Here is a 15,566-nt window from a genome sequence, read left to right on the forward strand (position 1 = left end):
TCTCTCTCTCTCTCTCTCGTCTGCTCTGAGACTGACTGAATGTACCTGAAATTATAGAAGGAATCTATTCTGTTAGAAACAGGGTTAAACTCTGCACCAACACCCAACCAAATAAAAATAACAACCACATCATCAGTGAGTGAATTCTCTTCTAAAACAAAAAATAAGCTTCTTTGTTAAATGCTCTAATACACACCATAATAAAACGTTCTTTCATCAGTAAATTAAGTCAATGCAATTTACATTTTGATTCCTTCAATTTGCTTGTTTCAGCTGATTGAGCTGAAAGGAAAACTGACCCAAATCCACAGCCTTTCACCTGACAGATGCAGGGGAAAAAACACCCAGATTTCACCACCACAAACAAGCCTGCACAACCATCACACACATTCCTCTCCCCCAGCTGATTAACAGAGGCCATTATTGCAACAAAGATCTGATTTGTCAGAAAACAAAAGACACAAAAACATCTTCAATATTTCTTTCTTACTACAGTACAAGTTTTTTTTTTTTTCAAACGTCAAGCATTGTCAGCTATTGAAACATTCCAAGATGCAGTATTAATAAAAGTTTAGCTTTAATTTGTAGAACTTGCATGTGTTTTAATGAAATATATTTGTGATGAGCCCATTTGTCTCGTCACTGTGTATAAATGTTAAACCGGGTTAAAGTAAAGCTAAAGTCAACAATTTTACTTCCTCATCCACCGTCACACTTGCTGCCGCTTGCCCTTATGAAACAGCAGAGGCAGCATGGAGCATCACCCATCGCTCACAACACTTTAATTAAACTAACTGAAGCTGTTCGGTTCAATAATTAATATATTCTGGTCAGCTCGCTGGCTTTTTCTGTAATTTAGTAAATTATTCTTGATATTTTGTTGTTTATTTAGGAGGCAAAGTTGGATTTTTCACAAGTCGACGACCAGTAAAGTTGTAGTTTTCAAGACCGGCAATTTCAATTAACTCAATAAATCTGTCTGCAAGGACTCTCGGAAAGTGTAAAATCTGCCACCATTCTCTTTTTTGGATCAAGTTAAGACATGCATTTTGCAAATTTGTAACAATTCAAACTATGCTTTAGTTCAAACATTTAAAAGAACAGTGTGGCATTTTTGGAAATACGGAGATGAAAAGGTCAATATCACTCTCATGTCTATCTGCCGAATATTTTTATAACTTTTTTTAGAGTGAAAACATTTCCCCAGCCCTTCTTTTATCCCTGTATCTTCTTCTATGTCAATTCAGCGTACAACACACAGATGTAATGAGCATCTAAAATACTATATTATACTTATATTTGGCCCAGTACAGTGGAACCAAGATACTTAAACCAGGAGCGTAAATCCTCCACTAAGACTCAAGCAACAAGCCTAAACTATAGGCTACTAGTCAAGAAGAATTTATTTTGCCTCTCTTATATTATATATTTTTCTTTCATTATATCTAGCATCCACTCTAATACTCCTGTGTCCCATTCCAGACTCTTGACGATTACTGGTAGAGTTACTGGATCCACTGGAATCCCCGTCCTGCTGGTGACCTAAGACGCATGAATCCAACTCCCGAAGAGGATTTTAAAAGCAAGGCTTTTCAAACTTAATGCTATTTAACACTATTTAAAACAATGGCTCAGCTAATGTACAGTTAGTGACTAACATTGTACTAACAGCATATTCTAAAAAATAAAATATAAAAAATAAGCAAGAGGGTAGAGGAAGAGAAAACTCCACATCTCTATCCTCTTCTTCTCTAGTGTTTGGTTTGTCTCTTCTCTGCTCCTCCAACATGCAGCATGTAGGTTAGCCTAGATTATTTAAAACAAACATAGGCATCATTCTGGGCCCTCAATAAATCATGAAAATAATATTTGGGATTGTAATGCCCTGTATACTGCACATATTGCATCTGCGCTTATTATTTCCTGGAATTTCCCTCAATACACATCTGTATTCTTGACCCTCAATATACAGGCAACTCCTGAGCAGAGCCTATTGTCAACGTTGCCCTGGAGCAGAGGCTAAATTAAAGACTTCAGCACTTCTGCCATTGGGAGGAGGACAAAACAAAATAAAAAATACTCACTTGCAATCCATCTGGGGACTTAAGATCAATAATTTTTTCCCCAGGAACCAGGCTTTGGGCTCTTAGTTTCAGAAAATGACACTTCCAAAAGTCTTGAAGTCTTAAAGCTACTGTCGCAGAGTGCTGTAAAATTCCACCAAAATCTGAGTATGTGATTGGGTTTATTTTGGTGAAACGTCAGCAGACACACACACTCTCATCGATCTCGTTTGCATCATCTTAGCAAAGATTCAAGCCGATTCTACAGCGAGGAAAAACAATTTTCAGCATTTTTGAATGATTGCAGCTTCGAGGACTAATGTTCGTCAACAATGTTGATTATTCATGTATTCATTCGATTGCGTTACCCCAGATGAAGAGGGGGGTGTGTGTGTGTGTGTGTGTGTGTGTGTGTGTGGGTGTGTGTGTGTGTGCATGCGCTAGTCCCCTGAAGTTTCCTGTCCAGGTGGCTGCTCAGTAGCACCTCCTTGAGGCCCTGAGAGACAGAGACAACCTCTCCGTTAAACTTTGACCAATGGATTACTCACTTCTGGACGACCCAGATGGATCAGTCAAATGTCTGTGGGGGCTATGTGGAAGGAATTTCTATGATGGCTGAAAACAGCACTGGGACCTGAATGCTTTTTTTGTAGGGTAAGATGGTCTGGTGTGACACTGGTCCCACGTCAGATTAAGTTGTTTTCTTCAGCAAATCAATACACACCGAATCAGAAAAAGCCTGTCAAAGCAAGAACAGACACGTAAAGTAGATCAAGCGCACACCAACCGCCTTCCTCTCTCTTCTTTGTGTCTGTAAACTCCAGCACGACGAGGACAGTGATATCCGTATATCTTTCCATCAGCGAACGTTTCAAAAGTGAAGTTAGTTGGTTCTGCAGCAACAAGTCTGTCGACTCAAGTCAACCAATCACAGAGCAGACTCATTCTCTGTGTGACAGGAAGAGATGGTGGTGGTTGGCTGGCCCTTCTTGTTGAGTTTCAGGAAGCTGGGTTTTTCTGTCACCACTGTAACAGCCACTTCATCGGTGTTGGGATTCTCCAGCTTTGTCAAGGACCGTTTTGAAGCTTTGGCTGATTCCCCATCCCTGTCAATCATAGTAAAAATCACAACTGTTAGGACTGTATTCTAGGCTTAAAGATATAGTCTGACAATCTTGGAAATATGCTTATTCGCTTTCTTGCCAGGAGCCAGAGGTTGATTAGTTTAACTTAGCATTGATACTGGAATCAGTCAGGCTAACTGTTTCCCCATTTCCAGTCTTTGTGCTAAGCTAAGCTAACCAGCTGCTGGCTGTAGCGTCACGTTTACCATAAAGACATAAGAGTTGTGGCGGTCTTCTCATCTAACTCTTGGCATGAAAGTGAATACGTGTATTTCCTAAAATGATAAAATATTCTTTTAATCTCAGCAAAAGATTAGAATCAGGTGGTTTTCTTACCCGTTAGGAGTCGGGTAAATGACCAGGAAGAGGGCGGTCAAGAATCCGAGGAAGGAGCCCCCAGAAGCCACCATGGGAATGACACGGACGCTGCCAACAGCCTCCACGACAGCACCCAGAGCTGAGGCCACCAAGATCTGACTGATGTACACCTGCAAAATAACCAGTGATTATATAACAACACAGTCCTTTCTGCAAACTATAGCATAGAAACTATGCCACAAAGACTTCATTAAGACAATATGAACACTCACCTGGCAGGATAAGATAGCACAATCTATGCCAAAGCCTCTCCGGGAGTTACCAGGACTGTGCCTGATGTACTGCAGGAGACGGAGACAGCTACAGTTAATGAAAGCTACATATTACAAAAAATATCTATCTATATATATTGTAAACATATTTATCTATCTACATATTGGAAACATTGATCTATCTACATATTAGAAAAATATCTATCTATCTATCTATCTATCTATCTATCTATCTAATAATTCTGGGACTGTACACATTAACTAACATCATATCATCATCAAATTATGTCGGTACCTCTTTCATTTCGTGATACTGTCCCAGCAGAGCATAAGGACAGTAGGAGATACTCATGGAGATGATGCCCATGCTGCTGATCATCACCATGGAAACATACACATTAGGAAAGATTGCCATAACAGCAGTTCCTATGAAGGGGAAAAAAAAATACTTACTAGCCGCTCACATTTATTTTTGTTATATGTTGTATCGTGATTCATACCTATGGCAAATGCAAGCGTTCCCAAGATGTAGATGACCTTAATGCTGAGGTCAAAATTGTCAAGGTACTTTTGAAGGATAGCTGGAAAAAAGTAGATGAGTTGATTGGTTAGAAAAAAGTGCACTTTACAGCCAGAGATCTTGTTTTCTTGAAGACAGTTAGCAATCCAATGTGGAGGTGTGTACGCATTAACTTTTTTCCTTTGCTTTTTTGAGTCTTGAGCTGCCGTAACAAGTGAATTTCCTCAGTGTGCAATCAATAAAGTTTCTCTTATCTTATGAGACAATGTGCATTCCTGTGTGCTTGTGTGTTACCTGAGCATGTGGCAGCAGTCATGGCATATATAACTAGTCCCCAACATCCCATCTGAACTCCTTTGTGATAATCCTCCAATAAAGTAGAGTTAACAGGAGCCTGAGAGAGACAAAAACAGGCTTAGTTTAGTTTAGTGAGCTGTGGATTAACTAAGGCAGAGACCGAGTTTAGTTCAGCTTGAACCTGCTGTAGACAGCTTGACATGACGCATAAAAATATCAGAATAAGAGACAGTTGGAGCTGTTTTCTATTACTTTATATTAGAGATTATGTAATGCAGCAGAGAACAAGTTTCCAGGTCAAATGATGATTAATCTCACTAGATTTAGTACTGTCCTTCGTCTATTTCTGAAATTTTAAATTTCCACTTTGGCTTGGACAAGCCATCACGTCATTAAAGTAACTGAACTAAAGGGGAATGTATATATTGTCTGTGTGTATTTAGCTGCTGCTTCACGTACAGTAGGGTCTCCATGGTAGATGACTTGTCCCATGAAGTCAGTGAAGAAGACGGCCTCTGCAATAATGGAGAACCAGGTGAGCAGGTGACAGGCGCACAGGCGAAGCAGCTCCGGAGGCATCTTCAGCATGGAGAGCCACAGCAGCCGCACAGTGGTCTCAACCTGAAGACAGGACCCAGAAGAGACACTTAGGGCCCTATTTTAACGATCTGAAACGCAAGTATCAAACGCAAGTAGCTTTGTGGGCGGATCTCGGGCGCTGTTGTTATTATACCGGTGGGATAAATGACTCTTGCGCCCGACGCAAATCTAAAATGGGATGGTCTGAATTTGCTACATTACTCTAGGTGTGGTTTGGGCGTAACGTGCAATAAACCAATCAGAGCGTTATCTCACATTCCCTTTAAAAGCATTATAATGGCGGATTTGCTAGGTGCACGCTCTTAATACATCCATGAGAGCATGCCAGGAGCGGTTCACAGCCGAGGAGACCGACGGTTTCTATTGATTTTTTTTTTTTGACAAAATGTAAATAAAGAAATGTCACAAAAACTTTCCGATGTTTTGCGCTCACTCTCACTGAATCACAAGGTTATGAATGCATGGTGATATTTTTGCAATGTAGTCTAACATTAGACCGAGATTACCTCACTATAGACGATGCAGCTCTTCTGTCTCTTCTCCCGTGCTGCTGCTGCCGGGGCATTTGGGTTAAGTTGCATCGGCACATGCAGTTCAAAATCACATCTCCTTAAGTCCTCTAATATTTCCTCATTTATGTCATCAACACATCCATGATTCATGGAAATGTTGTGTAAAACAAGGTCATATTTTTCCTTGTATTTATGTATGGTTTGCAAAAATGGGAACTGCTGGGTCCGTGAGATGAGAGAAGCAAAGTGTATGCGCCGTGTGCACACACTACATTACGGCCAAGCATCCGCCCTTAAAATAGCATCTGAATAACGCGCCACTGACTTTAGACTAGGTTTTTCCTGGTCTGTGGCGGAATTTCTTTCTGAAACTGCAAAATAGCACTAGGGAACGTTTGCGCCAGAACACGCCTCCTCTTTTTGCTGAACCGCCCCTGGGAGCACAAGTTCATTCCCTAATTTACCAACGTGAGTCTGTGGAGGAAAAAGTCCGCTGTGCGTCGGGCGCAAAATAGGAATGATACATACGTCGGAGTATAAAGTCAATTGCGCTGGGTGCAAGATAGGGCCCTTAAGATGTTGGAAAGAAATGACAGGGCTAGGTTGTTGTCATGGATACAGGTTAGTTAATTCTTCCTCACCTCTCCTTCTTCGCTCTCTGTATCCCCGCTGGAGGAGTTGGTGTTTCCACTGCGGTGTCTGTTTCTCTGCCTGTGACTCCTCCTGTGTCTGGCCTCCACTTCGTACAGGTCGTTCATGCTGCGAGATGGCTTGATGAGATAAGCGGCATTGGCCCGGCGATAGCGGTAGCGGTGGCTCCCCACTCGACCGTAGTAGGAGAAGGTATAGGACGGCTGGCGGTAGAAGACATGGCGGTGACGTGACTGCCGCATGGGGGCTCCAGTACTGGAAGCTGGAATAAGAGACAGATTACGGATTAACATTAAGTGATGGTTTACTCTTGTTTTTTACAGGTTAGGAAACCATAATAGACTGAGGATAGGGGAAGACATCTTCCCATTGGTATTGTACATCTCTTCTCCACCAGGCCCACTGGTATGGGATTGGAGTAACGTACACTCCTTTTGGCAGGAAATTACACGGATTATCTCCACCTTGAAAAACTACAATTTTCTTGAATCTCCTTAATGACTCCTCAGAGTTGATGCTCCCAGAAAATGTGAATAACACATGGACCTATTCCTTTAAACATTTCAAATGCAGTTAATAAAATCATATAATTTTAAAGTATTCCATCATATCAGTTAATATAACTGGATAATTCATTTTTTTCATTTAATCTCAAATTGCACAAAGTTAAATTTAAGACAAGCATAAACAACAAATGAAAACACCAACCTTTGACCATCCCAGCGCGATGTGCCTGTCCTTTAGAGCTCAGCATGTTAGTGCCATCCCCATCAGGATTAGTTACACTGGCTAACAGCCGCCCGTTAAGTGTCCGCTGCTCATTGAGTTGGTTGTTCAGTAACGCCTCCTCACCTTCGTCATTTTCCATTTCCTGTAGGAAAGCAGAGAGGCGGGAAATCCTCGGGGTGGTAGCGTGTGTTTGGTGTTTGTTGGTTTGGAGCAGGTCTTGACTTCCTGCACTGCTGCTGCGTCTGATGTTGCCAAACCGCGGTGGCGGAGTGCTGCGATTGGCATTGAAGAAGTTACCACTTGTAGGAGGCGAGCCGTGATAGGGCGAGAGGCGGTCAGCGAAGATGGACGGCTCTATGTGGCACAGGAACAACGCTTCGTGGTCCAGGTGGTCGAGAGTGGCGTCTGCCATGGCTAGAACACTGTCACTTTTACCTGGAGACAGACAAGGGGAGGGCTGATTAGTTTAGATGCCAGGAATTCAGAGAAAACGATTAACAAGTTGAAGGAAACCAACCGAAACCACCGGCAGTTGGTTTTTGATTATTTTGATTTGTTAATTTGTTTTTCTGCGATCAGTTTGCTGCTTACCAAGATAGCAATTATATTAGCTGTCAGAGGCTAATGTGTTGCCAATACAACATTGTAAGAAACTGTTGGGCTAACTCTTTTTTTTAACTCTTGTGGACTGTGTATGTTTAGTAGATTAATTACTGTGTTTTACTTCTTATGGGGACAATTTTATTTCACTAATGATACTAGTCTATACTTTAAGAGTCCAGTGTCCTTGTTACTGTATTAATTAATTTCTCTCTCTATCTCATTCAATACTGTAGCTTTGGTTGTTTATGATATCTAATCTTTTCCTAAAACTATCTACTGTGACAGCTGTGATAAAAGCTAGCTGAAATCTCTAAATAACAACGAAAGTAGGGTCATTGCTTCCTTTCCTAACTCTTTAAGCTTTGGAAACAAAGAGCCCGCAGATATTCCCATCCCACAACTGATTTTCTTTTCCAAATTTCTTTGGATTTGAAAATTGGAAAACATTCAGATTCAGCAAAATAGGCAAGAGTCTGTGAACTTACTTCTCACAAGCTCCATCTCTAGGAAGTCCATGTCCATATCTCCACGCTCTGAGAGGTTGTCTCCACAGGGGTCATAGAGGTCATAGCTGTCCATCGTTTCATCCTCTCCAATCAATTCCAGCTTGGGGGCGGGAAGTCCAGTCCTGCCATTGGTCGATGGTTGCAGTTTGGTGCGATCTGGAGTCTCCTGGTGAGAGGACAGAAAACCAAAGTCTTAGGTTTTTTTTTTGTTTTTTTTTAAACTAAAATTGATTTTTACAGTGTACACACACACACACACACACACACACACACACACACAACCTGCTCCAGCCTGTCATGTTGGGGCGAGTACTGCTGCTCCTCGATGCTGAAGAGATGTAAAACGACAGAGATGGAGAAGAGGATGGCAGCGAAGAAGAACAGGATTTGCTCCTGGGACTTGAAGATTGCTCCAAGGAAGGTGTGCGTCCAGTCTAAACCTCCGAGGGCGTAGCCGACCGCACCACCAAGACCTGCACACATTGGACAAAAGTTTAGACGTACAAAAGACATAAGCAGAAAAGGATTTTGCCTGATCTCATTTTCTCTTTCAGCGCTAGGTTATATCAAATGTGTGTCCATTCAACTCAATTAAGTCGTTATTGGCAGTACAACAAATTATATTACAAAGTATACTTTTTTGTGTGCAATAAACCTACCATTGCCATATTGAAATCCTGTGAAAGTTATGTGTGTGTGTGTGTGTGTGTGTGTGTGTGTGTGTGTGTGTGTGTGTGTGTGTGTGTGTGTGTGTGTGTGTGTGTCAGATGCCAGTGGTACCTGCTGAGGCAGCATGGATGTTAAGGGCCATGTCTTGTTCCTCCGTGTCTGCCACGTCTAGCAGGTACGCTCTGATTGGTCCCTCTGTTGCGTCCGCAGAAAAGTCCAACACCACCACCCCCAGCACAGTAAGAACAATTCCTATTGGTTGTCTCCCCTGCTCATCACCCATGGCCAAACCTAACAGAAGAAAGACATGAACGGACAAAGTGGTTTAATTGTAAAATGTGTTTGTTGTTATTATACAACAGACAGTGAAAGCTGTTTGATTGTTAAACAACAAAAAGAGATGTCGATAAAAATAAGGCACATGTGATAGATGAGCTTTTTTTACTGAAAGATCTTTTTTTTTTATTTTTTAGTTTTCAAGCGTTTATATGTAATAGGCGTGATAAATGTAGGCATAGGAATTGTCCATGTTTAGTGTCAGTTCACCCACATGACAAAATAAACATAACTAGTGGTATCAAGGCATCTTAATAGTTTATTTATTTGTCCAGATTTTATATCTGTCACTATTAAGAGGGATAACTGAGAACAAATGGTCTATAATTATATGGGTGAAACCATCCTTTTAATGGTGCAGGGACTTAAATCATTTCTAATGTATGCACGTGTTGATGTGTGTTTGATGCAATGATGGTTAAAAAAAGGCCAATAAATAACAGAATAAAAGTTATAGTATCATCACAGGTATAAAGAGAATACATACATGTACAATTTTATTTCACAAATACATATTTAAGTAGGAAATGTGATCACTCTCTACATCCAGACATACACATCTGGAATTGTTACACTGATGTGACCGAGGTCAGAGTTGCACATGTAATCAATAGCTGATTATTGAGTCACAACAGCTGCACAATAACAAACACAAAGACATACACAAATGGGTCACTGCACATTTCCGATACTGCTTTGCATCATGTGTGTGACCTTGTGTGTCTCATAATGAAAACAACACCGTGTGACATGTGAGCGTTTGGTTGTGGGTGTGTGTGTGTGTGTGTGTGTGTGTGTGTGTGTGTGTGTGTGTGTGTGTGTGTGTGCGAAAGAGAGTCTCTCTGTGAAAGAGAGAGAGGAGGAAGTGTGATGCAGCATGACTTTACAAATTGTAATCCATCCAACGATGGGGAAACAAATGTTCATAGAAGGAACAGCAGAGTGTGTGTGTGTGTGTGTGTGTGTGTGTGTGTGTGTGTGTGTGTGTGTGTGTGTGTGTGTGTGTGTGTGTGTGTGTGTGTGGGACAATGGAGCGGCACTACTCACGAGCCAGGCAGACAGACAGGAAGTCAATTTTGATTGGTGGAAAGGGGGAAGCAAACAGGAAGCATTTCCCTGTGAACTGCCTGCTCCTGTGTTCCCATGTCAACACACACACACACACACACACACTCATATACAGGTTACTACAGTGTTCCCATGTCACCCTGTGTTGTTCACACACATTCATATACACAGAACCATTGAAACGTACACTTTCTCTCTTATTCTCTCATTTCTCCCACACAGATAAAGGTCACTGGTCTTTTCCCATGTCAACCCCGCTGGCAAGGCGCACACACACACACACACACACACACACACACACACACACACACACACACACACACCCTAAAACGACCTGGGTGCCAACCTCTGTGCAGAAGAATGGAGGTAGAACAGAAATGAATTGAATGAAACAGAATAGAATCTGCTGACAGAAAACAGTTCACACAGCTCTCGTTCTTGGTATTTATAACTCCTTTGACAATTCATTTAACTTTGTTCTATTTAGAGACATTTAAAAAGGCCCAGTCGGCTATTGTTGCACTGCATATTTTTCACCTATTTGGTCCACATTTGAATATGGAACATGTACACTCTATTATATTATGTGGGTTGGATGCACCAATACGGGATTTCAAGACCGATAACAATAACCGACAGATGTGGGCAATACTAAGACCATTACACTTGCTATTGTAATAGCCATAGATTGAACAGTATATTTTCCCACTGTCAGTATATACTTTTTGTAAAACTAATAGTTAGACATATATTCTTCACAGTGTATTTTTCTCTCTTGAAGTCAACAGGTAGCAATGCAATTGCCTGCAACATTATCATACTCGCCATGTATTTTCATACTTGTATCTTAAGATAAGGCTGCTCATTATAAGACGTAATTATCATCTAAAATTATGATCTAAACAAAGACAATAATTCAAGATACTATTTCAGCCAGTGCTAAATTGTGCATCCCTAAAATTTAGACCATGTGGGCTCTGATAATTGAGTACAAGAGTGCTGTTTACACCAATGAATCAATAATTGTGTATACCGTACTATTAAAGTGGCATGTGGTTGGCTTCCTTTTGCCTGATTTGATACACAAGATACATTTAGAGACAAAAAGAAGATTCAATATTTGACAAATATAGTATCAGCAGAGAATGTAATTAAAACTACAAAAAATGGGCTTGACTTGGATTTGAAAACATAGATAGATAGATAGATAGATAGATAGATAGATAGATAGATAGATAGACAGATTTTTTATTGATCCCAAAAAAATGGGAAATAACATTGTTGCAGCAGCAAACAATGTTATTGTTTGATTGTAGATTGTAGATTGTTGCATAGATCATTTCAAGTGTTAAATTCAACACTCAGTTGTAATTTTGTTGTTGTGTAATACAAATGGTCAATTTTAGAGTTCACGAGTACAAGAAGGATGTGATGGAGGTCTAAAAATAGCTATTGACTGCAACACCAATCAGCTTAAACGTCTGTTTGTCACCAGCAATAAATTCAACGACACGCTGATGACATAAACCTTACACTGCTGTAGTCTTTGTGTGTGTGTGTGTGTGTGTGTGTGTGTGTGTGTGTGTGTGTGTGTGTGTGTGTGTGTGTGTGTAGACATATGGTTCATTGCATTACAACCGAAACTATGCCGAGGTTGTTAGCCCAGACATCAATATCTGTGTGGCATGATTGACAACTGATCAATTTGATTGATTGGATTGGTTGAATGTGTCCTTGGAATGACATTTGGATGACGTAATAAGCTGACGTTCAGACTGTACAATGTACGAGGACATGACTTTTGGCAAGTGATGCTCCACTGATTCCAGGAAGAAAGCCGTCCTGTTCTTTTTTTCCCTCTGTGGCACAAGTGTATGCTGGGTAAAACAACAGCGTCTGCACTGCCAGAGGCCGTGATAGTCTCAGGTGGTTTAGATAACAGCATGACACAAAGTAAACTTCTTTTTAGGCCAGGTTACAGTGAATTTCTCCTCCTTTTGTTTTTGTTGGTTTTGTATATATGCGTTAATGCTGGGACAGCAGTATTAGAAATTGATGTATTTTATTTGATTATATGTGAATGTTGCTCTCTTGACATGTTCTGTTTTGTTGATTGATAAGAAAAAAAGTAATAAGTACATTATTGTGAAAAACATCACATTACATAAAGTGTGTCTGTAATTGGAATAAAACTACAAAGTTACTACCATTATTGTTCTCTATGAAAACAATGGCTTTATGGCAACATTAGTTTACTTGACTACAGGTCTGCCATTAGGGACTATGGGCATGTGGGCAACATTTTCAAAATTGGGCCCCTCATCCACACCCAATCCAGCACCATAGACCTTTGCATGGGCCCTCACAGGGCCTTGGGACAAAACCCTTTGACCCTCCCCCCCCCACCCGATGGCGGGCCTCTTTGATTTACAAGATTTCAGGAGCTGAACAAGAGGCCAGAAATAAACTGATGACTGCTTTGTCCTCTCTCCTTCCCTGACACACATACTTTAATACTTTTAAATTGAAACAGAATATAAATACTGAATAACACATGCACTCACCTATCAGCGATCCATTCAGAAACAATGCCACTCCTAACAGAGTCCCTATACAGAGAGCCAGGATAAACGGCCTCCTCCTGCCCCATCGCAGAGTGCAGCGATCGCTGGCCGAGCCGATCAGAGGAGTGAACATGAGGCCGAGGACCGGACTGAGGAACCACGTCAGACTGTAGTACTGCTCTGGAAGACCTGCACACAGACACACAGGAAGACAGATATTAGTTATAGACAGTGATGTAGACATGTAGAGAGAATTGTGAACTATTAATCCAGGGATTTTCAACCACATTGAGACAGATGATGAAAGTTAACCAATAACCAACTGAGATTTGGTCTTTCTGTCATCCACCAGGGGGTGCAAGTAACATCCTAATTGTAGGATCCTAAATGAGACATAATTTTTAATTTGATTGGTTTAAATTAAACGGTCCGTGTACTTTTTCGTTCATTCGATTTTCATTTCATAAACAGGTATTAAAAAACAAAAAACGAATGGTTATTTGATTTTTGTTTTAAAATACAAAATTTGAAATTGAAATACAAGGCATTTTTTCCTTTTCATGGTCAAAAGGGGATGGGAGAAATTTAAAATATACTTTGATTTTCATTTTCTATTTCATATAACAAAAAATAAAATCACTCGAAAATAGAAACGAAAAAAGGCTTGTTTTTTCATATTCAGAGACCGGATGTTGTCATTCCACGGCAACAACGCCAGTGTAGCCTACCAGTGTTGCTTTCAGCCCAGGCTAAAATTACTTTGGAAACCCTAATGCATATGTTTATATGTATTGCCTCATTTATGTATTTCATAAAATGAAAATCGAATGACCAAAACATACACTACCATATTTGCTTTAACTCAGGCTGCAGGGGACATTCTAAAACGCTTAACATGAAAAAAAAAAACACTTAACCATCACCATATTTCTCATGGCCATATCTTGTCATGAACACTAGCCTGTCAAAAAAACTAAACTGAAATTCAACGATTATAGAAGTTCTCTCACGTTAACGTTTTCTTCTTCATTGGCGCCTATGGCGAGGAAGAAGCTTAACGTGGTTTAATGTACCTAAACAATGATCAATGATTACCAAATTTCTATCTCATATTGCTCCTCATAACCACTGAAAACTGTCAAAAAATCTAACCCAAAGTCCAATTATTATGGACGTTATCTGACTGATAACTGACTGATATCTGATTGATCATTGTTTAGGTAGATTAAACCATGTTAAACTTTTTCACGTTAAGCGTTTTAGAATGTCCCGGCTGCAGTTGAGGGAAACTGTAGCCTATAACTTCCTGAGCGACTGATCATCCATTTTTTGCCCCCCTTTACATAAATATACATGAATATGGCTATGAAATAGATAATGAAATACATAAATGAGGCAATACATATGAACATACGCATTAGTCATTATAGTTCAATAGCCTAAATACATATGTTTTACTTTTATTTATTTCAGGGGACTTTTATTTATTCCGTCTATTTATATAGACTTTTTACTATTTATATTCAAAGGAAGTTTTGTTATCTCACAGACTTCGACTAAAAGCAACTAGCAAGCCTGCCTGACATCAGTGCATCATAGCATATCACTATCTGCAAACAAAAGAAAATATGACTAAAACACGAGCGCGGCAGATTCCCAGCTCAGCTAGAGCGGGTAACGTTAGCTCTGCAGACGGACCAGAGTCAGTCAGCACCGGGGAGCAAACCGCAGGGACCGAGGTCACAGGGCTGGAGGCTAGCTGCTAGCTAGCTGCAGCAGCTAATATTAGAATATTAGACCCAGCACCGGAGGTCTGATCCCCATGATCTGATCCCAAACCCCCGGTGACTCTCTGCCAGATCAGCAAGCAACAGAAAGTTTGCTGGGATTGGTAATGGTGGCGTAACGGTAACGTTACAGCCGTGAACTGAAATTCTATCCTCAGCTGGTTCGACTCTCTTGGGGTGAAGTTGTCTGCTGCGGGTAGAGACAGAGAGTCAGAGGAAGGCAGGGAGAGAGGGTAATAAATAAATGTGACATTATGAAATAAAATTCCCCCCAAGCATTATCAAGAGTATGTTTCCAGAGTAATTTTAGCCTGGGCTGAAAGCAACACTGGTAGGTTACACTGGCGCTGTTGCCTTGGAAATGACAACATCCGGTCTCTGAATATGAAAATAACAGGCTTTTTTCATTTCTATTTTCGAGTGATTTTATTTTTCTTATATGAAATAGAAAATGAAAATCACAGCATATTTTTAATTTCTCCCATCCCCTTTTGACCATGAAAAGGAAAAAAATGCCTTGTATTTTAATTTCAAATTTTGTATTTTAAAACAAAAATCAAATAAGCATTCGTTTTTTGTTTTTTAATACTGTTTATGAAATGAAAATCGAATGAACGAAAAAGTACACGGACCTTAAACCGATTTGTTTTTATTTATTGGAATCAGACTTTAAGACAAAAAAAGAGGATATGCATTTATGCACGGGTATGCACGGACAATGTACACCCCATTCAATGAAAACACACTCAGTTGTGCTGAATTAAAATATTGCACTTTGAAAACAAAAAAGATAAAACATTAATAATTGATGTAATGGTGATGTTGAAGATGACGTTTCTATTGAATATTCCTTAATTTATATATTCTACCAAAGTCAAACTACATAAAAATCACTGTCTGGTTAACAGGTTTACATTTAGCTGTTAAGAGACAGTGTTGTTCACTTT

At 40.2% G+C, this 15,566-nt stretch overlaps 1 protein-coding gene across 2 annotated transcripts in view; it reads right to left on the bottom strand.

Moving 5' to 3' along the window:
* Nucleotides 1-15,566, bottom strand: part of LOC116047381 (solute carrier family 45 member 4) — a 55,830-nt gene continuing 40,264 nt past the window's right edge. For both annotated transcript variants that reach the window (XM_031296157.2, XM_035992867.1), the window contains exons 4-16: nucleotides 12,833-13,021; nucleotides 8,976-9,155; nucleotides 8,478-8,668; nucleotides 8,175-8,361; nucleotides 7,066-7,521; nucleotides 6,348-6,619; nucleotides 5,054-5,215; nucleotides 4,592-4,691; nucleotides 4,278-4,358; nucleotides 4,073-4,203; nucleotides 3,778-3,846; nucleotides 3,524-3,675; nucleotides 1-3,169 (exon numbers count right to left, since the gene is read on the bottom strand). In XM_031296157.2, the coding sequence (XP_031152017.1) occupies nucleotides 2,992-3,169; nucleotides 3,524-3,675; nucleotides 3,778-3,846; nucleotides 4,073-4,203; nucleotides 4,278-4,358; nucleotides 4,592-4,691; nucleotides 5,054-5,215; nucleotides 6,348-6,619; nucleotides 7,066-7,521; nucleotides 8,175-8,361; nucleotides 8,478-8,668; nucleotides 8,976-9,155; nucleotides 12,833-13,021 (2,348 nt within the window). In that variant the 3' untranslated portion in view covers nucleotides 1-2,991. The remainder of the gene's footprint in view (nucleotides 3,170-3,523; nucleotides 3,676-3,777; nucleotides 3,847-4,072; nucleotides 4,204-4,277; nucleotides 4,359-4,591; nucleotides 4,692-5,053; nucleotides 5,216-6,347; nucleotides 6,620-7,065; nucleotides 7,522-8,174; nucleotides 8,362-8,477; nucleotides 8,669-8,975; nucleotides 9,156-12,832; nucleotides 13,022-15,566) is intronic.

Source organism: Sander lucioperca, chromosome 16 (genome assembly GCF_008315115.2).
Source record: "Sander lucioperca isolate FBNREF2018 chromosome 16, SLUC_FBN_1.2, whole genome shotgun sequence".
Lineage (NCBI taxonomy): Eukaryota > Metazoa > Chordata > Actinopteri > Perciformes > Percidae > Sander > Sander lucioperca.